This window comes from Cariama cristata, unplaced genomic scaffold (genome assembly GCF_000690535.1).
Source record: "Cariama cristata isolate BGI_N322 unplaced genomic scaffold, ASM69053v1 scaffold32914, whole genome shotgun sequence".
In the NCBI taxonomy this organism is placed as follows: domain Eukaryota; kingdom Metazoa; phylum Chordata; class Aves; order Cariamiformes; family Cariamidae; genus Cariama; species Cariama cristata.
Genome location: NW_009614080.1, coordinates 1,653 through 28,221, shown reverse-complemented (window position 1 = coordinate 28,221; position 26,569 = coordinate 1,653). Strand labels below are relative to the sequence as shown.

The following is a 26,569-nucleotide window of genomic DNA, read 5'->3' as shown; positions in this document are numbered from 1 at the left end:
ATTAATTTAGAAAAAAAACACTAAATAAATCTTTACAGAGTTAGAGCATAACACAAAAATGTTGATTAAACTACTAAATAAAAGGAGCCTATTTTTGTTAGTTCATGTTACCAAACTCTTTAGAACCCTGTGCACTGTTAAAGACATCAAGTATTTTAAAAGCACATTTTAAATTCTGTGTTTGGTATTGCTTGTGGGCTTTTTTCCAGTCAGAATCCTACAAAGATAAAGCATTTCTAGACAAACATGTCTAGAAGTCTTCCAAGCAGAAAGGTCTTTGAATGATGGTGAAGCTTAATGAAAACATCCTGGCACTGCTAACTACTTTCCCTGTCCCCCTTTCCTTTCTCAGGATAGTGTAGAGCACTGCATCATAGGAGTGACAATCCTGTCCCAACTAACTAATGAAATTAATCAAGTAAGTGCTACAGCCTTCCTCAGTGAAGTAAGTGTCCAATTTTCTCATTCATATTGTTGTGTCCTGCTGTGTGTCTGTGTGTTGTTTGGGGTTGTTTGGTTTTTTGTGGTGTGGGAGGTGGTGTGTGGTAGATGTTTTCTTTTTCCTTTTTTTTTTTTTGTTTTTGTTATTTTTACGCAGTCACTTACTGTTGTGGTAAGATGCTGAAACCTCCTGTCCTGAAGAATTGTTTTGTTTCACTGGCATCTTCCATCTTCTCTCATATTTTAATGTAATCTTCTGAGATGAAAAAGGAAAGAGCAATGCTAAGCAGCTAGCCAAGCCTACCTAGTAAGGACAAAGCCCCAAGCATGAGGACACTCCCAGCACCTTCTGTTGTTGGTCCCTGTGCACTCTTTCAGCTTACAGCATTCTTGTGCCAAGAAGTGAATGGAGCATGCCCTCCTCCATATTGACCAGGGAGACAAAACAAAGAGAATTTGTCAAATTGTGCGGATTTTTAAAGCGTCCTTTTCATTCAGTACTAAATTTCATAGCGTTCCCAGCAGATAGTTCTCAAATTCTGCCAGTTTAGTGGGGCTGAGTGCTGAGTCCCTTATGCAGACCCAGCCCTGGGTGACTGGCAGAAGAAAAATTGGGCACACTGAGTCCGTGGTGCTCTGGCATGGCACCCAGTCTTGCCAACTGCAGCAAGTCTTTCCAGGTTAGTCAGTTTGGTGGCTTGTAGAGCCCTCTAACTTTATGCTTCCTCTCAGTATTTATGTTGAAAGCTGGAACAAGCAGCTTTGTTTGGTGCTATCTAAGCTTATGTCATTTTCCTAATGAGTCAGGCAGACTTTGCTGTAGCACTGTTGATGGCTACCATAGTCCTAAGATGACGTGAAGGTTGCCACGTGTATAAATGTCTCTAATTTTACTAAGAGAACCAGGTGTAACTGAATATTTTGATTTTAATATCTTACTAAGGAAACTAACCTTGCATTTTTGCTGGTATATTGACTAATCCAGGCGTTGGAACAGAGAGATCCTTGAGTGGGATTTGAAGGATGATTACAAATCGTTTTCAGAACTGGAAGTGGAGGAGAAAGTTTTGTGCTGGCCAGGGCAAAGCACCAATTTCTTCTGCTACACTTGATGAAGTTCAGCACCTCTGAACTTCCCGAGCCCTACGCTGTAATCCAAATGGCTTCTGCATCCATTTCAGACCCCAGATTCACTTTCATTCTTCAAGCCTGGCCTGATCAGTAAATCCTAACCCGTAGATCTCCTCCTAACTCTTAAGCCATGTCTTGTCACCACTACCATTTCCTTGCCTGGACTTTTATACAACCTAACTCTCATCTCCGCAGAGGGCTGGTCCTTCACTTCCTTGCACCAAGGATGAAAGCGAGTCTGTTTACCTCTATAAATCAGTATGTACTGATCAGCATCTTTGTACAGGGCTACAGCTTCTGCTTGCAGGAGAATGGTCAGCACAGAAGCTGTCAGCTGTCCCGGTTCCAGAGTCTCTACAGGTTGATACTAAAATAAGCAATGGAGTTAAATACTGATCAAAAATCTCTTCCTAATATCTTGGGTATTAAATCTGCCACAGTTTACTACTCATTCCTAAACGTGCTTTGTGCCAGCAGTTGCACAGGGCTGGATTCAGTGACTCATCTTGGAAAGTCTAAAACTGCCATTACTTGCAAAATAATAAATCTGCCAACATGCCCACTCATCAGAGTGGGGTCATGTACGTGTACATAGCAAAAAAAACACCCAAAACCGCCTTCTGGGGCTTCTCTTCAGGTTTTTTTTGATAACTATTTAAACTTCCGACTGCATTGCATGAGAGCTGAATTTTCTAGAGCTCTGTTTACTAAAGCTTTTGTTCTGAAAGCTCACAGCACAAATAAAATAGAGTGCTAGTAACTGTTTTGAAGTATCAGTTTTCATCCTGTAAGTACTGCACAGACTTGCCCGGAGGTACTGAGTGCCCACTGTATTGTAGACGTTCACTGATTTAAGCCACATGACCTCATGGTGAAGAAAAAGGAAATGCTTGTTTGCCACAAGCCCAGAAATATATGAGATTTGTAATAACCATGGAGAGAGTAATCAATGCTCATTTTCTTAAAGACCCTGAAATCTAATAACATGAGCTGAGGAATGATAATTCAGTTGTTAGAGCACCTGACAAGTTTAGTTCTGATCAGCCACAAACTACCGGGTGATGCAGGGCTTCTCTTTCTCACCTATAACATAAGAGACAAGAGTGTTTGCATCCTCCACGGGGTTGTTGTGAAGGTTAGTATGTTCAAGTGAGGTCCGCGGTGGTTAGAGCTGTACTGGTTCCTACAATACTGGATAAGATGTGTGTGTCTTGAAGGTTAACAGAGGTACAGTAACAAAAGCATAAAGAAAATGGAGATTCACATTCTGTGCCTCTGCACTGGGCTGCAAGAAGGCTCCATCCCAGGTGGATAGCTGGCTGCCCATCAGATAACTCATCCTAAGCAAGTGGAATTTTGCCAGCCTCTGTTTGCATAAATGGCAAAGATGTGAAGTATCACTTCACTTTTCTCTTCTTCCTAGAAAATAGTCTGTGAAGTGACAAAAGTTGTGCTGCTGTTCGCCTGTGCTTGGCCCATGCTAGAATGCATTGGTGGAATCAATTGGAGACTTTGTTATCCAGTATAAAGCAATATGTGTGTATTTGCCTCTTAGATCATATGTCAGCTTTTTATTCTGGTACGGTGAAAGGTCCAGAACTGGAATTTATAATAGATACAGCAAAGTCCAAACTGGCTGTCACTGGTTAACTCTCCTAGTTTTCTTCCCATCTGTACAGGTTCAGGAGGGGAATTATTATTGCTAGTAGTTGACCTTGTGTCTGCCCAGCGGCTTCAGGTAGGATTTAACTCTGAGGAGTTCGGAGTACTTTAGAAAGCAGCATTGAAGTTTCTAAAATTACTTAAGTGCTGTCGAGAATACTGCTGTTGATCCTGCTTTGGAAGAGATTTAAATGAACTTGAGTGTAAACCCAACCCTGCTTTCTGGCAGGGGTACAGTGAAACTGCATTGTAAGTATTGTAGATGGAAAGTCCTGTCATCGGGCAGCAATATGATGCTATCCGTGGAAAAAACACTGTTCTGCAGTAGCAGCACATACCGCAGTGCCAGTGCATCCCTCTGGTTTAGCCGCCTGGTGTGACATCGCTCTGGGGAGGGAGACCTTCAGGTCCCAGTGCTTAACAGGGTTCCTACGGGTTCTGCTGGTCTTGTTCCGCCTCTGCCCATCAATTCTAAGTGCTCGTTTTCTCTCTACACAGGCGGATACTACTCATCCACTGACCAAGCACAGGAAAATAGCCTCTTCCTTCCGAGATTCATCCTTGTTTGATATTTTCACGCTGTCATGCAATTTACTGAAACAGGTAAGGAAACCGTCGGTTGTCACCTCTCTTTGGGACTGTATGTTGGGGCAACAGACTTTGGGCTGAAGTTCCCTCTGATGTAACTCTCCTGGAACGAGTGCTCTTGTTCTAAAAGCTATGTTCTGGATTTGTTTTTCAGGAAAGCTTGCTTTAAAAAGACTTATCTTGGGACAAGGCAGTGATGCTCTGCTAGTAGGGTTCGGTTTTACCCCAAAATAAGCGTAGTTTTTCTTTCAGCTGAAGTAGCACATGTATATTTTGTAAGCAAGTAGATTATCTGAAGAAAATTCTTGATTCTGCATCAGGTTTCTTTTCTAAAAAAGCTAATCTGGTGGTGCCTTCAAGAACAGCCCTTTATGGGAAAGTCTACCCCAATAAACTGAGCAGCAGTAGCACAAATTTGATTAGTTTAGCTTTTATCCTTCCAGCTGAGTGAAGTGTCAAAGTTGACAAATAGCACAAAGAGCGAAAAGGAAATTTTATTTTAAAGATATTTCAAAATGAGCAGCTCCGGTTCTGTCAGTAATAAAGGTGGGTATGTGGGTGTAATTTGATCTTTTTTTTTCCTGGTTTCTAAAGGAAGCAAAGCTTGTTCAATTACGCTAGTCATACTTTCCCATGCATCCATCCTCCTGAACCATAACAGCTCTGATAACTTTTGAATTCATTGCCTTACTTCAGGTGCATTTGATGGTCAATTAGAGGTCTCAGAAATAAAAGGATTCCTCTAGTTTTGTGAAAAGAAGCGCCTGGGGAGGTGCAGGCAGAACAGGGTCCTTAGAACTGGCCAGACTTGTTGGAGAAAATTCAGCAAGTGCTTGTACTCAGCCAGGAGGCACAAACCAGACCTTGTTAACCTGGTGTCCCCAGAACTACACTCTTACTCTTCTCCTGTATGTGTAGCTGTGGCTGAGCTGTTGCCCACACTACTGTTGTTGTATGATCATGGGGACTTAGCGACTCAAAAGACACAGCTTGTCTGGGGAGGAAGCCTCTAGTTTTCCACCCTAACTCTTAATCATCTTGCTTTTGTTTCTTGGGATGCTGGGGTTTAAGACAGGTTGGAATGTTTTCTGTTGTCTCTCTCAACATCCTTGTTTTCCTGTGATTAAGCACCTACTACCCAAGTTATGTCTTTTTTTTTTTTGTCTAATAGTAGCCGTCTCAAGCTTCTGTATATAAAGCAGAAGTTTCTAAGGTGATCCTTTCGAGTGGGGAGGATTGGGCTGCGAGAAACCAGTGATCACGTCTGTATCCATGTCCGTAAAGCAGGGTACATTTAGGCAGCCCCAGAAGAGTTTGTCTTTGTGATACAACAGAGAGAGTGAGGAAGACGTTCCAGTGACCACTGGCACTGATCTTGGCAGTGTCGGCACAGTACAATGTGTTATTTGCCATAGACTTAAGCTAGAAGTTAGTTTTGTTTTAAGTACAGAGCGATAATACAAAGGGCAGACTGGCTGGCCTCTCCCTGGAGTACAGACTTGAGTGCTAAGTTTAAACTGCAGTGAAATGACCTACCATTTTGTGTCCATCGAGTTCTTGTGTGTTACTTGAGAGTATCCATGTTTTCCCTGCCTGTGGCAGAGCGTTGTAACTGGAGCAGGGCTTATACAGATCATCTGTGCAACAAAAGTGAATGCACTCATTTCCATATGAGGGTGAGGTGGAGCAACAGGATTCCCTGCTGCCAAGTGCTTGTTAGGCAGAAAATGTATTCTTGTGTTTAACCTTAATAAGAACTTCCTTATCTCCTGAATCTCACAGTATAATTGCAAGCTGGCAAGCCTGGCTGCTTTTTCTCCTGGGCGGTACAAGCCAAGTGAAAAAGAAAGCACTGTCTGTTTGTCCACCTCATGTAAAGACTAAGCATGTAAATACACATGCTGTCTGTAAAAGTATGTGATAGCTGGGGTTGGTGCTTGTGGCGCGTGATCCTTATGATTGCCACATCCTATTTAAGGTTGAATTACCACCTCAGACTCAACTGTCATCTTGATAATTTTTTTTCTTTTTACTTTTTTTTAATCCAATGTATTTCATAGGCTTCTGGGAAGAACCTGAATCTAAACGATGAAAGCCAGCATGGTCTGCTCATGCAGCTTCTTAAACTGACACATAATTGTCTGAACTTTGATTTCATTGGCACATCAACAGACGAGTCCTCAGATGATCTTTGCACTGTGCAGATCCCAACCAGTTGGAGATCAGGTAATCTTGCTGGAGGAAGAGGACTAACCTACAACATACCAGCTGAAAGCATGGGTCACTTGCTAAAGCCCTCTCTGTACTTAACAAATAAACTTTTGCATACAATGCCAAACATAAAATCCAGCCTTTCCTTAGTGTGATTACAAATGCAGTTCAGTTTGGGTTGGCTATCTTGAGCTATAAAAACACTCGTCTACCCTTCCAGTCTTACACCTGTCAATTCAAGAAACAGTAAACTGTTTTGGTTTTTTTTTTTAAAAAATGTAAATAACAAATAACTCAGCACCTGTTCTCAACATCCTTGCTGTTCTCACCAGTCATTTGGCAGGCAGTTTCACAGATTGTGTTCTTAAAATATTTTCCTGTAGTTTTGTCTTTAGTACCAAGTACCAGTGAGTTTACTTTGTTTCTAGGAAAGGCAATTGTGTAAAAATGTAAAATCCTTTGGAAATTTTCTTGTATTGTGGTACTTCATGTGAGAAGTACACATGCCGTTGTTGATAAGATAAGCATTAGGCCTATGGAAGGCAGTAAATCGAGGTGTTCTCAGTAAAACGCTCCCTTCTCTTTCAGCATTCTTGGATTCTTCGACCCTTCAGTTGTTTTTTGATCTTTATCATTCCATCCCTCCTTCATTTTCTCCTCTGGTAAGTCTAGTGTTTATTTTCCTTACAGACTAGAAAGCGTTTGTAGGATTCATCTGGGAGACTCACTGTTGGTTAAAATGCCATAGGCTGACTTCAGACAGCTACCTTGACTTTGATGGCACTGCCTTGGGCTATAGTGACAAAGGGGAGGCTGCTCCGGTGCCACTGCTGCTGATAGTTTTGATGCATCTGCAGGTTTTGGATTTGACCTAAGAGCAGATTGTTTGCTGGAAGTCCAGCCTACTTCTTTGTCCTTCCATAGCTTAGAGTTTGCCTGCTGGCTCTTGCAGTAAGCCCTTTTCGAGAGGTGTAGCTTATGTTATTTCCACTGTGCTGTCAAGTTGCTCCTAAAACCATACTGCGAGTAGGTAGCAAGTCTGGGAGCACAACTGAGGAATGTAATTTCTCTTTCCACACTTTAAAACTAGGCCATGTCCCAGTTGGATGAAATGGCCAATAGCACAACTGAACTAAAAGTTAGATTATTTCTTCTTGAAAAAATTTGCCTGCCAGGCATTTATCTATCTGATAAATATTTTTCATAATTAATGCTACAATGAAAACATGCCCTTTGGCTAGGGAGGGAAGGGTCCTTCAGAAGTATTTTTTCTGCTGAGACTCTCGGCACTGTTCATTGTGTTGAAGGGTTACTTACCAATTCTGACTTTAGAGCCTCAAATATTCATGAGACATTTTAACAGTGTGAGACTCGTTGTTGTTGTTGTTGTTGTTGCTGAACAGAAAACTGAAGCACACCTTTAACTGTCCTGCCTCTTTGATCAGTAAATGTAAGAGCCAGCAAGAATGAGAGGCAGTTGAGCAGGTAGTCCTTACGCTGGTCAGAAGGAATGGGGCTTTGCCTCCGGATAAGGATTGCAGGGTGCCAGTCATAACTAACTGCCACCACTCTTCAAAATCCTATTTGCCAGCCTGTTACTGCTGTAGCTGCACCCTGGGAATTTACTCTCAATTTACATTTCAGGGCTTTGGGTTGAGAACAATGTAATTTCTTTTTTTTTTATTAAGTTTAGCAGTCTTCCCTGCCAGTCCTAGTGTATTTTCAGTCTTTCGCAATCTGTGTTCTCCGTCTGAAGAAATCCCAGTATTTTTGGGAGCAGAGTTTGGAACACACCTTTCGCTGTCAGGATGGAGATGTTCCTTTGGGTGATGTGATTTTTATCTCTGCTGTAATTTGTTTCTACACTTTTACATCGACTACACAGAATTGCAAAGATGAAGGAGCTGTTGTGTAGCATGCAAAGGAGCATCAGACTTAAATGATTTGTTGTGTCACGAAAAGGAAACGTGCAGTTCATTTTACTGTTCTCATCCCTCCTTTTCTCTTTGTTCTCTTTGCCGCTTTTAGGTTTTATCCTGCTTAGTGCAGATAGCCTCTGTACGCAGATCCCTCTTCAACAATGCCGAAAGAGCAAAGTTTTTATCTCATCTCGTTGATGGAGTTAAACGAATACTGGAAAACCCACAGGTGAGTATTTCAGATGCAATCAGTGGAACTGTGTCTCTGCTTCCTCTGCATCATGTTTCTTCACCAAAAATACTTTCTAATGTACACATCCCACTTGTGGCACTGGGGAGAAGGGTGCAACACCTTGCTGCTCTCTTCCTTTTCCTACCGTTCCACCACAAATCTGTGCCTCTTGTAGCTGACTGCCATGTGTTGTGAAGTAGTGCTGTTTCTCAGTTCTTCTCCTCTTTTTCTGCTCTCAGAGTTTGTCAGACCCAAATAACTACCATGAGTTCTGCCGATTGCTGGCCCGATTGAAAAGCAATTACCAGCTGGGAGAGCTGGTGAAGGTGGAGAACTACCCCGAGGTCATCCGACTCATTGCCAACTTCACCGTGACCAGCCTGCAGGTACAAAATGGTTTTACTTACCCCTGATGGTTGTTTATGCCCTTTGTTTTCTCTTGAAACAAAATTATAACCCTCTTGTCCGTTTTTTACCCCTTAATTCTCTGTATGTTATTTTTAACAAAAACCCCTGCAGGCTCTGTGGCAGAATCCTGCAGCGTAGCATTGATTATTCTATGAATTCCTACTGAATGGAACGGGAGCAGTGTGTGGGGGAAGGCAGAGTTGCTATGCCTCCAGAGTCTTTCCATGTCCTAGCAGGGGAAAAAAAAAAAAAAAACCAACTTGTTAAATAAGGCTTATTTTTAGAATTATATATCACTTCACTATTAAAATGCAGTTGCAGGGATTGCTAGTAATATGAATATCGTGCCATATTCCCACTGAGTTTTTCACTGGTGTATACAGCTTGTAACTCCACCCCTGCACAGAATATGCTTTGAAAAGCATATAGCTTACATAATCCCTTTGTTAAATTGTAATATTTATCTGGAAAACAGCTTTAAACTGTACATTCTGTTTGGGGAGCTGTCTGCAGCACGCTACAGTATGAGCTCGGCAGTAGGTTGGGACGAAAGGCTGTGGCTCAGCTACACAGCCTTAGAAACTCAGGATTATCTTTCAGTGTTTACTGAATGCTGATTATGCCCACTGAATTCAGGTGTGAACAGAAATTCATTGTTAAAATTGGCAACCAGATCATTATAGCAACATCTGAAAGCTTTATCTAGTGCTATGTGAGTCAAAATAATCTGGGTAAAATAATCAAGATGGTAACTGACTGGTTTCCTTTCCTTTTCTTTCTCTTGGCTCCTGGTAGCACTGGGAGTTTGCACCGAACAGCGTTCACTATCTCCTAAGCTTGTGGCAGCGGCTGGCTGCATCGGTGCCCTATGTTAAAGCCACAGAGCCTCACATGCTCGAAACGTACACACCAGAAGTCACAAAAGCTTACATCACGTCCAGACTGGAATCTGTGCACATCATATTGAGGTAAGAAAAGCAGAGAGATGGCAGCACTTTTGCTTGTCAGCTCCAGAGTCGAACACGGAAGGCTCTGGTGTGCTTCTCTTCTGAGATTTCTTTTAAAAACAGGCACCACTGCAGGAAGTTTTGTGAGTCGCCAAAGGATTTCTAAGAGAAGCTTACCTAAATTACATATTCTGTCTCTTATAAAAAAGAGAATTATTTTTTTTTAAACTGCGTTTTTGGAGACTTTGCTCAATCTCAAATGGCAGAGATTGATCTGAGTGGTCTCTGACATGTTATGGGTAGAATTCATCTTACTTCTGCAGCGTACCGGTTACACTCTGAATTGCCATCATAGCAGAGAGGAATATGTATGCAAAGTGTGATTCACTTAATTTTTAGATCTGTGCTGTAGGATGGCACAAATTATACCTAAAAGTATCTTTTTTTTCCTCCTTTGAGTGCAGGAGCAGCCTACAGGACTCTGTTGCAGTGCCTGAATTTGTGTGGGATGAATTCTACCTTGTGTGTGTTTGTATTTGATGAAAACAAATAGTCAAATATAGAAAAATAATGCCTCTCCTAAGGATGATCGACTTACCTCTTTTTTATTTATCTAGCAATGCAAGGGAGGAACAGCAGGTTTAGCTAGTTCTGGAGTTTGCAATAAACTTATTGTTGAGGAAAAGGCAACTAAAACATTGAGAAAGATGGAAAGCTTTGTTATACGAAGACAAACAGGCAGAGACCTTGTTCTTGACACTGCACATTCTGTTCAAAGAGCTGGATAAATGTTAAAGATGTAAGAAGGGCTTACTCATCCTGGGTCCTGATGGCCTTTCCACCTGAACCACTGCTGTTCTGATTTATGGCCGCAGTAAGAGTCAGATGATTACATCGGTCTGTGTAGCTCTCCATCATGACAAATAATAGAGGCAGAAACTTTAGTCACTGGAATTGCTGTATGCCTGGGAAAGCATCCTCTACCTGACAGAAATAAACTTATGTTATGGGTTAGGCTAGCTCTACATTTTAAGTCCTTGTTCTAATCTGCTTTCTTGCTGCTTAGGGATGGTTTGGAGGATCCGCTTGATGATACTGGCCTTGTGCAACAGCAGCTGGATCAGCTATCCACCATTGGCAGGTGCGAGTATGAGAAGACCTGCGCTCTGCTTGTGCAGCTCTTCGACCAGTCAGCCCAGTCGTACCAGGAGCTGCTGCAGAGTGCCACCGCCAGCCCCATGGATGTTGCTGTACAAGAAGGTGAGTGTCTTTGGAGAACTGTGGCCTGTGAACTTGCAGTAGGTTGCCCATTCTCAAAAGTACCGTTTCAGAAGCGTGCATTCCTGGTGAAATCCATACAGTGGGAAGGCACATCTCATAAACTGTTTCCTTGGGGAGGTACCCGTATGGTGTAGAATATTTTTGGCTGTGGACAGACGTTTTAACACATACAGCATTGCTGGCTGAAGATATTGCTCTCCTTCAGCTGACTCCGTACCTTTTTTGGGGGAAATGTAGTGCATCTCCTTGCCCAGTCTTTCAGAGACATAGTTATGAGGATATTCCCCTTCCATAGGTGGTCAGCACTGCCTGCCCCATCCCTTTTTTGTCCAAGGCAGGATACGGAGTGCTCGTTTGAACCTCCCCGCTTGCTATGTGCCAGAAACCTCCAGCTGGTTGTTGGTAATGAGTAACTGGGAGTGGGGTTTTCAGCTGGTGCCGCTGTCTGAAGGAGGGTGGTGTCTGTCCACAGCATTGGGTGGGTTCAGCGTGGAGGTTTTGTTCTTGCACAGCTGGTTGGTTTAGGAATTGCTTAACACTGACCATAAAGAAGCAGTTCCTTTGGAGGTTCAGGTGTAGCTGTGTTCTGCCCCCTCTCTAATAATGTAGCTGGCTTTCCCTTTTGTGAAGGAGTGGGGCGCATCAGCACAGATACGGCAACTGTTCCTCTTTCTTCCGAAGGAGTATTGTCTGATCTAACACAGTACTTTTGGGAGGGGGGAGTGGTGGTGCAAAACTCCGTATGATGTTGACTTCTCCACCAGCCACATGTACTTTGAAAGAATAAACGCTGCCTGCTGGCATCTGCGCATGTTTAAATACATAGAATACAGTTTTACAAGAAAGTGGCTTTCTGCGGTGGAATAGCTTTAAATAATGAAAATCTTCCAGGCAGACCTGGCATTCTTGTTTCTTTTCTAGTACAGTCATGCCTGTTCTCCACCAAGGGGAAGATTGAGTCATTTTGGTATAGATGGGCACTAAAGCAGAAAGATACTCCTTGTGAATCCTGTCTTTGCCAAAATAAAATGCAAATCTCTTCAGCTTCCTCTGTGTAATGTGTGACGTGCTTGGTTCTGATGTCCTCTGTTGGTTTCAGGGCGCCTGACGTGGCTCGTCTATATTATCGGGGCAGTGATTGGTGGTAGGGTCTCGTTCGCCAGCACGGATGAGCAGGATGCAATGGATGGCGAGTTGGTTTGTCGGTAGGGATGCTGACTATTTTCTAGCTGCACCACTATTGAAGTCAACAAAAGAATTGCTATCGTGAAGCTGCCACCATGTTCTTCCCCTCTTTTCACTGAAAAGGACAGTGTGCAATTGGCCATCCTCAACAAAGAGATTGGTGGCACTGGCTAGAGCCGGTCAGCAAACTTCTGCTGTGGCTTGGCTAAATTGGGAAATCTGGGTTATAAGAAAGAAAATGAGAGGGGAAGAGCATGTCAGAGGGGAATTATAATGGGCTTAAATGCATGCGTTGGAGTAGAACTAAATGCATCATAGTTCTTTGCTGGGCTGGAGGGAAAAGTCTTTTTCTAGTTAATAATCGAAAGTAGATTTTGTCCATAAATATGCTGTGAATAATGTAGTTCTTCTATAGCTGTTAAAACTCCATAATGTTGTCTAACATGTACTGGATTTTCGGGATTGTAAATCCTCTCCAGTGCAAGCTTTATTTGATGGATATGAGAACACGTAGCTTACAACTCACGAACAACCTTGAGTCACACTGGATGCCTTCTGGTCCAGGCCCTAATTGCTCTCCTTGGAAGCTAGGGTAGGAAAAGGAGCTAAACAGTGAATGTATGGAAGCTGGCCTGTTGGTGAGCCGATAGATAATATCAACCACTGGCTTCCCAGGTAGCTGGTGAGTTACTGAAGGGGAAATGATGAGACCCCCATATATATTTCAGCTACCTTTAGTGCCAGCATATACGATAGATGTGCACAGAAGTCTATTTACGTTTTATCTTCTTTCCCACTCTGTGCTTTATGGCACTTGCCAAAAAGAATATTGTTGCTTTTGCCCTCCTGTTCTGCTGCATGTGTGTTACTTACCCTAAAATCCCTCCACCCCTTCCTTACCAGCAAGGTCTGCTCGTTGAGCCTGTGCACAGGTCACAGCATTGTTTCTGCAGGGCTCACAACAAAAGCCAAACTGAAGTGAGAAGTGTCGTTTAGAGTCTGGCTCTTGTGAGGGGGAGCAGGTAGCCATTTCTCAGGTGGGTTTGAGAATACGATGGACCAGTCACTGGGTAAGTGTGCTAAATAAAGCACCTGAAACTCACTTCTGCCGCAAATTAAAACCAAGGCCTTGCATCCCTGTTAGAAGGAATATAGAAGCCTTATAACGGCCTTGCACAGAAGAAGAACGTGCCCTAGTCAGTGTTTCATTATCAGTTTTGTCAGTTCTTGACCCAAAATGGCAGTGCCCACAAAAAGTAAAAAATACTGTTGCGCGCAGCCTGGAAACAACACCGTGTGCCAGAAATCCCTCATTTCTCCCAGTGTCCATCAGCAAGGTGTGTTTTTCCCACCTCTCTCCAGAGTACTGCAGCTGATGAACCTGACGGACTCTCGTCTGGCGCAGGCTGGGAATGAGAAGCTGGAGCTTGCCATGCTGAGCTTCTTTGAGCAGTTCCGGAAGATCTATATTGGAGATCAGGTGCAGAAGTCTTCCAAGGTAATCAGTCCCCTTGGCTATGTCTCTTTGGTAATACGAAGTCCAGTGATAGCTTCCCTTTCTAAATGAAAGCAAGTGGCATTGCTAGTTTTCTCTTCTTTACAGCTGAAAATAAATTTAAGAGACCTGTCTGCTGTGTTTTCTAGATACACGTCCAGTGTTAATGTTGCGAACTCTGAGCTATTTTTGACATACCATGTTCTGTATGCATCAGGAAGGAGCCAGTGACTATAACAGCCTAGAACTTGAGACCTGTGTTCAGTTTTGTTACCTGCCAGGTTTCTGCTGTGAGCTCAAATGAGTCCCTTAAGCTTATATACCTGTGAAGGTGTGTGAGTCACAACACCTCATACACCCATGAGGAGCCTGAGCTTAGCATCTGTGCCTTGCTTCCTCAGCTCTGAAGTGAAGATAAATATCCATTCTCTTCCTCACAAGGCAATTGTAGATGTACTGGACTTTGAATGCCTTGGTGCATCTTTAGAGATGCAAAATACCTTTTTTTAATTTAAAAAAAAAAAAAGTGTAGAATAGGAGCATCATTACTCCAGAACCAGAGTCTCTTCCTTTCTAGTAACCTATGATCTTCCTTCCCCATTTCACAGAATCTTTCTTCCCCATTTCACCGACTTTGGAGCAATGGTGTGACAAGGGGCTTAGAGTTCCAGACAAATTCACTAAGATACTGCGTGTAGCTGCAGGTGGAGGAGCCCAGTTGTTATATCCCCTTTCCCTAGGAAAAGCAAGTGCTTTGGCTTCTGTGTACAGTATCTGAACCCACTATGACTAGTGATAGAAAAGAGTTAGCAATGATTAGGGCAAGTGTTGGTCTGGATCAGATCACAAGCATGTCTGTGTGGTGTTTGACTGATCTGGGAAAGCCCAGAGCATACGTCCTCCCAGACATGCGTGCCACAAAAGGAGAACAAGTGAAAAATCTTGGATCATTACTTGTTTTCTTGACAGCTTTTAAATTGGTGGTTTTTTTCCCCTCCAGCTGTACCGCCGTCTCTCAGAGGTCCTGGGGTTGAATGATGAGACCATGGTCCTGAGCGTCTTCATAGGAAAAATGTAAGTGTTCCCGCTTGCAGGCATCAGAGATTCCAGGGTTTATTTGAATGTATAACCAGGAAAACTGGAATACGAGGGAGTGTTGTTCAGTCTAAAACTAGTAACATCTGGCTACTCAAGAGATTTACAGGCTTTTATCAGGGCTTAAGTCACACGCAGTATCCAGGATTGATTTATCCATCGTGGAGACACAAAAATAAGCTGTACACCGAGATAATGGATTCTCTTTCCAGTGCCTGCTTAGTAAAACCGAAGTCAGAGAGGGAACAGCCTCAAGCACTCATGCCCTATCACTTGACTATGGCAATCACCAGCCACGAAAGCTCTATGGGGAGGGGACTGCTCCCTCAAAGGTTTTCTTTGCAAATTGTACTGTTCAGTACCAGAGTAGCGCAAGTCCTTTTCTTAAAACTCCTCCATTCTGGTAGACAACCTATTCGGCCTGTTCCTTGGCAGCTCTCCTCTGGACCGAACCTGTCGACTGGCTTTTTGTCATGTCTTTGGCAGCCTTCATGAGCATTTTGAACCAATTCAGTAGCTCCAGTGCTGACGCCCAGTGCCGTGCGCCTGGTGACGTGCAGCCGCTAGCTCCCCCTCAACTTCTTTAGCATCGCCCCCGTATTTACATGCATGGGGCCTTGCCTACCCTCGCGCGCCCCGGCTGCGCATCATCCCCAAGGGGTGAAATGGCTCTCCTGGAAGAAGCAAGGGCTACTAGAATTCTGCAGCTGACAGTGGATGGTGCAGGTGCAGAATTGCATACGTCTGCATGTAGTCACTGCCGCAGAATTCTCTTACCCTTGCTGCAGAAACCAGCCCTGGAGTGCCACAGAATTCCAAGGGCCTGGGTATGGGCCAGTGTAGCTTGGGACCCAAGTAGTGAAGATTATCTGAAGGATAATTTTCTAGTCAACCAAATGTAAGTACAGTAATTTTATACCAATATTTTGTGGCTTGTGATGTCTGTGGTTTTGGTGGAGGGTGGAACTGATGATGTTGGGTGACTTTTGAACTGGAAGAATCCGCCGCACAGCAAAGGGGAAGCTGAGCAAACCTCTCTGATCCGTCCTTGTTGTCCTCTTCCCTAGCATCACCAACTTGAAGTACTGGGGTCGATGCGAGCCTATCACCTCCAAGACGCTGCAGCTGCTCAATGACCTCTCCATCGGATATCCTTTTCAGAAGAGCTGTCGGGCGTGCAGAACGCTTAAACCTCAGGATGGGGGAAGAGTGACCCAGATGCTCGGCTGGAACAGGAGCACTCTGCGTGTAACAGATTCCTGCACCGCTTCACCTTTTGGGTAGTGAGAAGAGCGGAGTGCAAGTGCTTGGTCAACGTCTTGTCTAGCTGTTGAATTGCAGTGGATGGCTATAATGTTTTTTGTGTTTTGGATCATAATTGCTTTGTAGCTTACCATCCACAGTTAATTTGTTTACAGTCTATCTTCCAGTCTTCTACTTATTCTTCCTGACAGAGTAAATAAAAATGGTCACTGTAGGTCTCTACGGTAGAGATTTATGCAAGTTGGTTGCCCTTGAAACAAATGGAAGAGAGACTAGTACATACTGAATAGTATGGGCATAGGTCCCCTTCCAGTTTTGCACTGGAAAGTGCTTTGCAAGCATTGTAAGAAGTTTTCTGCTGACTCTGCTGCTTCCTTAACACCCGCTTTACATACAGTAGTGTTAGAAAACTGGTGAAACTGAGCGCTGTACAGTTCATGCTGAACAATCACACGGTAAGTCCTTTCACCTTCTGCTTCTTGTCTCACAGCAGACTCCTCCATCTGTCTTTGTGCAGCTGAGATCATCCCATAATTTTAACACCTGGACACACTTTTAAAGTGTACGTGTCTCCTAGATGCTTCCATCGGACTAGATAAGCCTGTAGAAGATGTGATCTGTGTTCCCTCTCTCTTTGTTCAAAGCCTGCCCTTCAGTTTTGAGGGTACTTTTCATCCCCAAAGCGTTAATGTGGGAGTCTCTTGACTCTCCACTGAAAGACAGCCATCTCCAGAGCGAAATGCAGGAGACAGCTGATACTGCTGCGCATGCAGGCAGACAGCAGTGAGCACTGTTTATGCAACTTAAAGCAAAATGTAACAGCATTTCAGTGCCCCAGCTTTCATTCTATAAAAGTGCTGATTTGGAAGAAGTGCCGTCACTTGCAGTGGTGAGGATAGCAGCCTTGTTTCTTGGTCACTACCGCTGCGGTACTCCCTGTGCGCATCTGGGATGCTGACTTGAAATCCAAAGTGTTAGAATGAGCAACTAGAAACCAGTAGCAAAATATCAGATTTCTGACTTGCCTCTGGGAGCGTGTGGTCATTTGATGCTCCGATGCTGTAGCGATAGGACTCCCAGCACCACATCCAGAAGGTTTGCATTGTCTGGTTGAACAAGGTGCTATATTCCTTCAACTAGGGGATATTTTGCAGGCAGTCCCACGTCCTTTGTTTGGTCCAGAAGCTGCATTCAGACTGCGTTGTCTGGGGCTGCTGTTTCCGTGAAGAATGTGGGCAAAGTAACTGGGAGTCTGTCTGCAGAGGCCTGGTTTTCAGCAACCTTAATGCCTGAAGGATCCCCCTGAGCAAAGGAGGCAGGTTGCTTCTCTGCTCTGGAGGCAAAGGAAGACTTCCTTGTTCATCTGGTCCTGGGGAATTCCAAGATGAAAGATGATAGCATTGGTATCTTTGCCAGTAGATGGGATGCTGTTTCGGGGCGTGCAGGCATGGTGCCTGTTGCCCTCTGGTGGCTTCTTCTCCAAGATGGCAGGCAGATACGAAGTGGTTAGCAAGATAACCGTGTAGCTCGCTGCTTCTCCTCCTTGCACAGGCTGAGAATGAAGACAAGGGAATGAGGGCTCCTCAGCCCTTGATGCAGGAGCCCGTTCAAGGTGGTGGTTCCCCTTTAACCCACCTCTTCTCTTCTGTTCGCAGAGTGAGCACTTTTCCTTCCTGGGCATTAACAATCAGTCCAACCTGACTGACATGAGATGTCGGACTACGTTCTACACTGCACTTGGGCGTCTTCTCATGGTGGATTTAGGTACTAGGGTCTTTTCTGAGGAACCAGAGCCAAATTCTGTGGTTTGGATGCTGGGCTCTGTGGTGTGCTGGGTCCTGCTATTTAGAGAGCTGTAAGCTCCTCCAGGAAAGGATGCTGGAGTGGGAAAAACCAAATGGGATAAGAAAAAGGAGGGAAAAGAAGCCCAAGCGTGGGTTTGATGCCACGTTGCTGAGTACAAGTAGTCCACAGGTGCATGGGACCAAGGCTGGGGCTAAATTTTTCCTTCATAATATTCCAAATGTTTTCCTGATCTGGCAGAGTTTGCGCTAAACCTTATCTGTAAGTTAGATACTGGCAATGAAAGATCACCTGTCTGGAAACCTGTGGTCTCCCTGCCTCTAGCTCTGTGGGCGAGCCATGTCTGAGTGTCTAGCACAGGCAGAACTGCAGGGCACAAGGATATGCAGTCTATTTTCTCCTGATTTCTTTTTTTTTTTTTTTTTTCTCCCTTTCAGGGGAAGATGAGGATCAGTATGAGCAGTTCATGCTTCCCCTCACAGCTGCCTTTGAGACTGTGGCACAGATGTTCAGCACAAATACTTTCAATGAACAAGAGGCAAAAGTAAGTCGGGCAGGATTTTCCCTGTTACCCATGCCCTTCTTTCCCTTAGAGGCTTTGACATTTTCAGTTCAGACAGACAGGAGAGAACAAGGAACTCCTGCAGAGTGAGAGCCATTCTCCCCTCTGAATGAGACAAGTAGATGCTGGAGTGATGGGTGCTTTCCTTTCAGTACATGGGGAAGCGGTGGTGTGCCTTGGACCCCTCTGGGGTCTGGGTATAGTTCATGATTGAAGCAGGGAAGCTTATCTGCCAGCTTTCCTTCTGCTGGGAGTGAAATACCCCATCTCAAATTAGAGAGAGCTGCTGGCACTGAAGAGGAAGAACTGTCTAACCTTGGATTGGCATCCAGTACAGAAAGGCTGTATTGCTGTTGGGATGGGAGGAAGGGAAGTGGCTCTGGGCTGGTAGAGCCAGGGAGGGAGAGATCCATATGTGTGTTATGTTTTAACATATCTTTTCTTTTGCAATACAGAGAACTTTGGTTGGTTTGGTGAGAGACTTGAGAGGGATAGCCTTTGCCTTCAATGCCAAGACTAGCTTCATGATGCTGTTTGAGTGGATGTATCCTTCTGTTGACCTAAAACTTGAGTCGTCCTATCCGTCAGAGGGAAGAACTCTGGCTGACTGCATCCAAATGTCATATTTTCCCTGCTAAATCATGACTGGGGTTTCTCTTCATTTTTATAGTACTCGATGTCCTGTCTCTAAGCCCTAAAATACATTTGACTTGATCTGTCTGCAACCAAGTCAACCTAGAAATCTCCTCAGAGCTGAACTGTTGGGGTTTTTCCGAGCAGACCTAAAGAGATTTGACCTGTAAAGCACAAAGGCTTTTAATGGGATGCGTGCATCTGAGCAGCAACAAAAGCTTTTCCTCTTGCTCACTAAAGCCACCAGCAGTTGGTATCTTTGTCCTCTTGGTGAGAGCATAGCTGCTCAAAGAGCACGGTATCTGGGCTCCAGATTTCTTTTTGGCTGGTGAAGGTCAGCTGTCTGTTGCACTGACAGATCTTTGTATCTGTCTTCCCTTTCATTCAAAACCTTTTTGAGTCTGGTTTGTCCTAGTACAAGTGAGTATGCAACTCCTTCAACGGACTTACGGTTTGTTTTTTGGGTTTTTTTGTTCTGTGATAAAGCAGACAGCAGCAAGCAGCAGCTCTGTTTAACCTTAAGTAAGGTGCTTTGCAAGGCTTGGGTGCAGTACACAAAATATGCCTTTTGATAGAAGTTGTGATCTTTTTTTCTTCATGCAAAGCAACAAAGTTCCTTAGCTTTCACCTTGCAGCTACCCATCCTACATGCCAATCCTACAGCGGGCAATTGAACTCTGGTACCATGACCCAGCCTGCACTACACCTGTCCTCAAACTGATGGCTGAGCTGGTACATAATAGGTATGAACATCCAGCGTCTGAAAGCTGGCAGGGATTTGTGTCTGTCCACTGCTTCAGCTTTTGTGTGGGTGTTGGTACCCGGTTGTGTTTTCTCTACTTCAGTTGATTTATGCTATAAAAGCTGCCAAGAGGACAGGGGGAGAAACTGGCATTGTTTCAGTAGGGAAGAAAATCGAGCATTTCAGGTATCAGTCGTGTCATGACTCAGTCAGACCAAGAGACACAATCAATACGCGCTGAATTTCTTCAGCGTCTGCTTCCAAGGACAGCACTATAAGATGGAGGCAGGCAACTCGTTAATTTTTAAAACCTGTGTTTAAAATGAGCATTGTTCTGTCTGCCAGCCAGATGACCACTTTTGCTTTAGAGCATCAGCTCTTTTTGCCAGCAGAGAGGTACCTCTGACACTATTCAGATAATTCAGAAGCTGTCTAATCTGGCAGTGGAAGGTTGCCAAGATGTTGCTCTGGCCTACAGCCAGTGGAACACAACCCTATAGGAAGGGACCGTTGTTACAGCCGAGTGGAAGGGACAGAAGGTTCAGACGCAGTCATTTGAGAGTTCTTGAGAATCCCTACTGTCAGACTGTTTGCCACAAGCGAGCGGCATCTTTGCAATCAGACAATCCTTGCTGGAATACATCCACTCATTTATTTCAGAGGTGAACTGGACAACTCGCTGCGCTTCAATTGTAAGATCTGTTCACTGTAGGGGAAAAAATGCCAAGCTCTGAATTCTTGGTCATGTTATGAATAGGAGCTAGTCAGCCTGCCCTACAATGCTGCTTCCAAGATGTTCGCTGTGTTTGTGTACAGTAGCCTAGTGACTATTGCCAAGACAGGATTTCCAGCCTCGATCTTGTAATATTCCTGACGTCTGTGAAATATAGGCCCTTTCTTCTGCGACAGCAGAGCTTGTCTGTCCCTAAGTGGCTGTGTCCTGCCTGGCTTTGGTAACGAACAGCAGTATTTTCTACCAGACCAGGACATTTTGTTGAACTCTGGGGAGCAGCCCTGGGAGGAGGGTGCCCCCGTAGACAGCAGCATGTGGAGGGGCTGAAGTGTTAGCTTTGGTTTTACTCCCAGGTGTGTTTGAGCTCCAATTTATTCCCTGTCTTTCCATTAGATCTCAACGGCTGCAGTTTGATGTGTCCTCACCGAATGGCATCCTGCTTTTCAGAGAAACGAGTAAAATGATAACTACGTATGGTGAGTATCCAGCAGGTGGGATCCGGGCAGCCTTGGTCTACCCTTGACTCCTCCGCTTGCTCAAGGAGTGAGGGCTGGGCACTTGCCAGCTCGGAGAGCGAGCCCGGGCTGGGAAGCAGTGCCAAATTGCTTGCTCAATGCATGCTTAGACACAGGGAGATGCTTCTGCTTGAAGTGCTGGGTAGGCAGGCAAGCAGAAGGGGCAGGGTGTTTGCCATGCAAATGTTGAAGGAAATGACAGCAACGAGCAGGAGCCCAGCTGAGCCCCTTGTGAGTGTGCAAGGTGACACGGGCAAACCTGTGAAGCAAGTGGACAGCAATCCTGTCCTTACAGTGTTTCCACAGCAAAATTACATGTTGTGTTCTCCCATGGTTCCTAGTAGAGCCACACTTTTAACTTGTAACGGGTTCCTTAACCTTCGGCTGGGAAATAAGTCTTTGGTGCTTGTGGCTGACTTCTCAGTCACTCCTTATGGCTCTGCTTTTGTTTTTCCTGCACCCTGGGGGAGAAAGGGTTTGGATGTGGTTGCTGAAGTACTGAGTCCACTTCTGTACTCATGCAGGAAATCGTATCCTAACGCTTGGGGAGGTCCCAAAGGATCAAGTCTATGCCTTGAAGCTCAAGGGGATTTCCATCTGCTTCTCTATGCTGAAGGCTGCACTGAGCGGGAGCTACGTCAACTTTGGGGTCTTCCGTCTGTACGGGGATGATGCACTGGACAATGCCTTGCAAACTTTTATCAAGCTCCTGCTTTCCATTCCTCACAGTGACCTTCTGGTAAGCTGACACCTGTGGTTAGCAGTGTAAGCACATGGCTAGGGAAGACAGGGTTGGAAGATTATACGCTAAAGGAATACTTTAATCACAGAGACGAGTGAACTTGTGCTGCTTCCTGGAACCCCAGCTGTAGGCACAGGCCAGCAGGAAATTACAGCTCCTGGAATGTGCAGCAGCGGGTCCTGCGTGTGAAGGCCGTAACCCCACCACCCAAGGCCCCGCTGCTCAGCTCTCCAGCGGAGTACACTCCAAGTCTCAGCAGAGCACTTGCCAAAATAATTCCTCCTCTATCTGAAAAACACTTCCTGCGAGTGAAGGATTGTTCTTCCCTGTATTGCCCGTGGGCAGAGATCTCGATGCATCAGCAATTACAGTGCAACCTGCTTGCTGAAGGCATCCACCTACAGAGTCTTGCTCCTACCCAGACCTCATATACAGAAATCTATTTTGCGGCGGAGCTTTGAGACCCTAGCAGCACAGTCCTACTTGGCAAAATATCGAGGGGAGAGAGCAGCTTATATTCCTCCCAAGTCTTATCTGTTTCATTACCGTAGCAGGATCTGAAAGAAGTTGTTGCCATCTCTGTGACTGCATTCAGCATGTCCTTGAGTTAATATACCAGTGACCAAACCATTGCTCTTGAGACATGCGGCTCTTTGAGATGGGGCCGCTTTGCAGGACTCCCCTCTCACCCTGAGTCTGGGGGCTGCTGAGGGGTCTGTGGCACTGACTGCTGAGCCCAGCACTGCGCCCGTTGATTTTTATGCGATCTGGCACTCTGCACGGACACCTGAAGAGACAGTCCTATCTCTGCATCTCCAGCACTGGCATTAGTCAGCTCACGCCCCCCATTTAGAAAAGAGCGAAGCAGTGAGGAAAGATGTTTTGATATAAGAGCGTTGGGAACCTGCTGGACCCTTGTTGCTTAGAGCCAGTTCAGAAGGCTTTTGGTGGAGGAGAAGGGTGGAAAATATATTGGCCCATAAGTTATGCTGTGAGAGAGGTTGGTTTGTTCTCTTTCCAGGAGATTCAGTAAGCAGTTTTCAGGTGATTAATGAATGGGTTGGGTCTAGCAGAAAGCCTTAACTGATGGTTACAGGCTAGCCATGAAACCTTAAAAGTCTTTCTCTCTTCCTTTCTCTGCAGGATTATCCCAAGCTCAGCCAGTCATACTATTCCTTGCTGGAAGTTCTTACCCAGGACCACATGAACTTTATAGCCAGTCTGGAGCCTCATGTAATCATGTATATTCTCTCTTCCATTTCAGAAGGCCTCACTGCACTAGGTAACTACTTCTGCTCTCTGTTACGCACTTAGGGCTTTGATTTGGAAGTGGGGCAAGATTTTTGGTTGCTTTGAATGCATAGTATTTCAGGCCGACAGATAAGTTAAGCCATACCTCATGAATGGGTGGAGGAGTTTCACCTCTGTTAAAGCTGGAACATTAGAGGTAGTGAAGATATCAGTGAGGAGGTTGCTGACTCGTTTAGGGTTAGGTGGTTCTTGCTTGCAAGTCCCTAAAGGAACCCAGATAAATGCTGATGTTTCCCTGGGAGTCTGCCCAGGTGCATCTGAGCAAGGGAAATGCTGGCAGTGCCCCAATATCTTCCCTCTTTCCTGTTCTTGCAGACACCATGGTTTGCACAGGCTGCTGCTCCTGTTTGGACCACATTGTCACCTATCTCTTCAAGCAACTGTCTCGCAGCACCAAGAAGAGGACCACACCTCTGACCCAGGAGAGCGACCGATTCCTGCACATTATGCAGCAGCACCCAGAGATGATTCAGCAGGTAAAGACCGAAGGCGTAGGGCCTTGTTGTGGCACGGCGTGGTAGACTCCCTGATAAGCCCTGAATTTTCGTAGCGTGATGTAATATGGAGGCTGCATGCTCCCTGCTCTAGAGCCTCAGGCTTTTCCGGAGCAAAAAGGATTTTTTGCTAGTATTGCATCTTTTGTACACATTCACCGTACGGTAGGTCTGATTCAAAGCCATGCTTCAGGGCCATGTGCAAGGAACACCATTTTTGCATTTCAGTTATGAAAGGAAGTAGCCAAAAATGAGCTTTTCTCCTCTTTTTTTTTTTTTTTTTTTTTAAAAGAGAAATACAGTTATGGGTGGTGCTGGCAGTTCATAGAAATGAAACCAGTAAACACACCTTCAACTAGAGAGCATGTGCTCTTTCACTGCTTCAAAATAAACCACGGTTTGTTTAAATCCCTGGAACAACTCCGTGGTGCGCGTGTGCTCACAGCGGAGCAGGCACCAAGGAGTCCCCATGCTTAACAAGGCTCTGCGTAGACTTCAGCATACGGGAACGATCTCTCTGCTGCAGTGCTTGTGTTGGGACCACGTGAAAGTTGGGCTTGCAGCCTTTTGGAGCACGTGGTGCCTTGGCACCGTTCACGCCTGTTTTCAGAACAGCCTCAGCCAGGGTGAATTTTGAGAATTGAGTTTTTTACGTGCTGGTAGCACATCTGCCATCTGTCTCCTGCCTCCATCTGCAACATTTCTGATCGACACGGAGCTTGCTGGGATTTGGCTTTTCTCTGGGTCAGGAGCATGTGCAGTGGCAGAGGATCAATAGTGAGCGGAGATACTTTGCTTGCTTAGATCAAGCTTAGCCCAGCATATAGCTGCATATACCGTTTAGGTTGTCACTTAATGACAGATGATTCTGCTCACAGAGGTTTTGGTGCTCCAGAAGGCCCTGTGCTGGGATCTGGATATCCATGCCTTACAGCAAAACATTTTTATATGCCTCTCGCCTGGCTGTGCTGCTTTGAACAGCAGTGCTCGGTGCATTTCTGACGGTGTTATCCAACCTCCTTCGCTGGTACTTGTCAAAGTGTCAGCATGACTCCCACGTGAAAGCAGGGAATATTGTTCTGCCCTTGCTAGTAGATCAAACACAAAGAAAAGCAGGCTTTTTTGGGGGGCTAGGAGCTGTGTTTTCTGAGGATAAGAAGAGAAGCTGCATAATCCAAACCAGCTAGGTTAGATACTGGCTTTAGCCTAAGGAGGCTGCGGAAGGAAATGCAGACAGCTGTAGTGTGGACTGGAGGAAGCTCCCCAGGGCACCAGGACATGTGCTCGCTGCATTTAAGCACTTGCTATTACTTTGTTTAAGTGAAGATGAGCCAATATTTCCCCTGGCTGCCTTAGGGCAGGATGGAGTGTGTTGGGAACAAATATCCTAACAGCTTTTGACACCTCCTCCGTGTGCATTGGGTGAAGGTCCAGGTCCTCCTTTTGTCCCAGGATGCTGAGAGCTCTGTAGCATTGAGGCTCCAACACTGGAAGCATCCGAGGTGAATCCGTTGCTCCTGAGCCCGCACGGTGCCATGGTGAGGAGAGAGCTGGGATGGAAGGGCTGGTTTTAAACCTCGCTTTCCCTCTTCCAGATGCTATCGACAGTGCTGAATATCATCATCTTTGAGGACTGCAGGAACCAATGGTCAATGTCTCGGCCTCTACTCGGCTTGATACTGCTTAATGAAAAGGTAAACATCCCACCCTCCCATCCCAGTTGTCAGGGCTTGAATGATGCTGAAGGGAGCAGAACGGTGTCGGAGCAGGTGGTTGGGAAGTTGGGACTTGGAGAGGTTGTGTGTTGAGGGAAAGGTGTCCAGCCCTCCCTGCAGCAGCCTTGGTGCTAAGGAATCCTATTGACTTCCATTTGTAAGGGCATTGGAAGTCACTTTAAGAGCTGTAACGCGTTCTCTCCCTCTTCCTGAGAGCCAGTTCCACATGCCCTGTCCCAAAGGCATTCACCTGAAAATTAACCCATCCTTCTCTTGTCCTCCCCAGTATTTCTCTGACTTGAGGAACAGTATAGTGAACAGCCAGCCTCCGGAGAAACAGCAGGCAATGCACCTCTGCTTTGAGAATCTCATGGAAGGCATCGAACGCAACCTCCTAACCAAGAACAGGGACAGGTCAGTATGGGCCAGAGACCCGCTTGCAGGGTTGAGCCTGTCCCAAGAAGCACAAAGCACAGCCTAGAGAGTCCGTGCCAGCTTCGTGGTGAGCAAAACACTGGCGGGAACGGGCAACCTCCTGCTCTGACACGCTGCTCTGCCTTTTCCTTTAGGTTTACGCAAAACCTGTCGGCGTTCAGGCGAGAGGTGAACGACTCCATGAAGAATTCCACCTACGGTGTGAACAGCAACGACATGATGAGCTGACGTCTCCCAACTCCACCTGTACAGAGCAGCATCTCTTTGGCCTGGCCCAGAGGGGTTACCGTTTCCGATGGAAAGAAAAGAGGGCGTTTCTAATCCCTGCTCTTCCCCAGGGCTGGATTGCGGTGCTCGCTTTGGGCCGTACTCCACGTCCCGAGGGAGGAGGGAACAGGAGGGGTTGTTGAGCTCACCGGGGCAGGGTGCTTCTGTTTCCGTGGGAGGGGGTGGAAGGGCATAAGCCAGGTGCAAGAATCCAGCGTCTCCCTACCCGAATGTCTGCGTGGAACGCCAGCGCTCTGCTGCAGCCTGCCTTGTATAAACATGTACATTTTTTCATAACATTTTGAACAAGGTTTATATTGACTCAGTTTAAAAAAAAAAAAGAAAAAAAAAAAAGTGTGATTGAAATTTTTACAGAGTCCTGGTGCACCGGTGCTGGCGTGAGGGTTGTGTATGCGAGTGAGGAAAGCGTGTCCTGCAGGCCTGAAGCTTTACTGGGCGAGGGGTGGGTGTGTGAAAGTGCAGAGATATATTTAGTGACAAGTGTAGAGAGAAGCAAAAAAGAAAAAAAAAAAAAAAGGTAAAAAAAAAAACAAAACACCAACAACAAAAAAAAAAGGCATTGTAAAATTCCAAATGTATATTTTTTCTTATTAAGCCCCTTGAAATCACAACTCCCTGTTACCGTCTTGCCCTTGTTATTAGGAACTCTAAGCCATGCCGCGTGATCTTTTCATTCGTGCTTGCTCGTGGGTGTCTCTCCTCTCCCCCCGGTGTAGCAGTAGGCGCTGCCCCCTCGTC

The 26,569-nt window shown here is 45.4% G+C and overlaps 1 protein-coding gene across 1 annotated transcript in view; it reads left to right on the top strand.

Annotated features, from left to right (window-relative positions):
* The window catches only part of XPO7 (exportin 7), a 31,833-nt gene extending 5,692 nt beyond the window's left edge, over positions 1-26,141 (top strand). Inside the window, exons 5-28 of the mRNA XM_009699279.1 lie at positions 353-418; positions 3,733-3,837; positions 5,883-6,048; positions 6,622-6,695; positions 8,062-8,181; positions 8,424-8,570; positions 9,388-9,560; positions 10,606-10,799; positions 11,920-12,025; positions 13,368-13,503; positions 14,501-14,574; positions 15,663-15,743; positions 16,250-16,313; positions 17,514-17,622; positions 18,099-18,205; positions 18,679-18,767; positions 19,492-19,599; positions 20,725-20,807; positions 21,371-21,585; positions 22,732-22,870; positions 23,215-23,375; positions 24,989-25,087; positions 25,395-25,522; positions 25,678-26,141. Of these exons, the coding sequence (XP_009697581.1) occupies positions 353-418; positions 3,733-3,837; positions 5,883-6,048; positions 6,622-6,695; positions 8,062-8,181; positions 8,424-8,570; positions 9,388-9,560; positions 10,606-10,799; positions 11,920-12,025; positions 13,368-13,503; positions 14,501-14,574; positions 15,663-15,743; positions 16,250-16,313; positions 17,514-17,622; positions 18,099-18,205; positions 18,679-18,767; positions 19,492-19,599; positions 20,725-20,807; positions 21,371-21,585; positions 22,732-22,870; positions 23,215-23,375; positions 24,989-25,087; positions 25,395-25,522; positions 25,678-25,771 (2,838 nt within the window). The 3' untranslated portion in view covers positions 25,772-26,141. The remainder of the gene's footprint in view (positions 1-352; positions 419-3,732; positions 3,838-5,882; positions 6,049-6,621; positions 6,696-8,061; positions 8,182-8,423; positions 8,571-9,387; positions 9,561-10,605; positions 10,800-11,919; positions 12,026-13,367; positions 13,504-14,500; positions 14,575-15,662; positions 15,744-16,249; positions 16,314-17,513; positions 17,623-18,098; positions 18,206-18,678; positions 18,768-19,491; positions 19,600-20,724; positions 20,808-21,370; positions 21,586-22,731; positions 22,871-23,214; positions 23,376-24,988; positions 25,088-25,394; positions 25,523-25,677) is intronic.
* Positions 26,142-26,569: the final 428 nt, after the last annotated feature.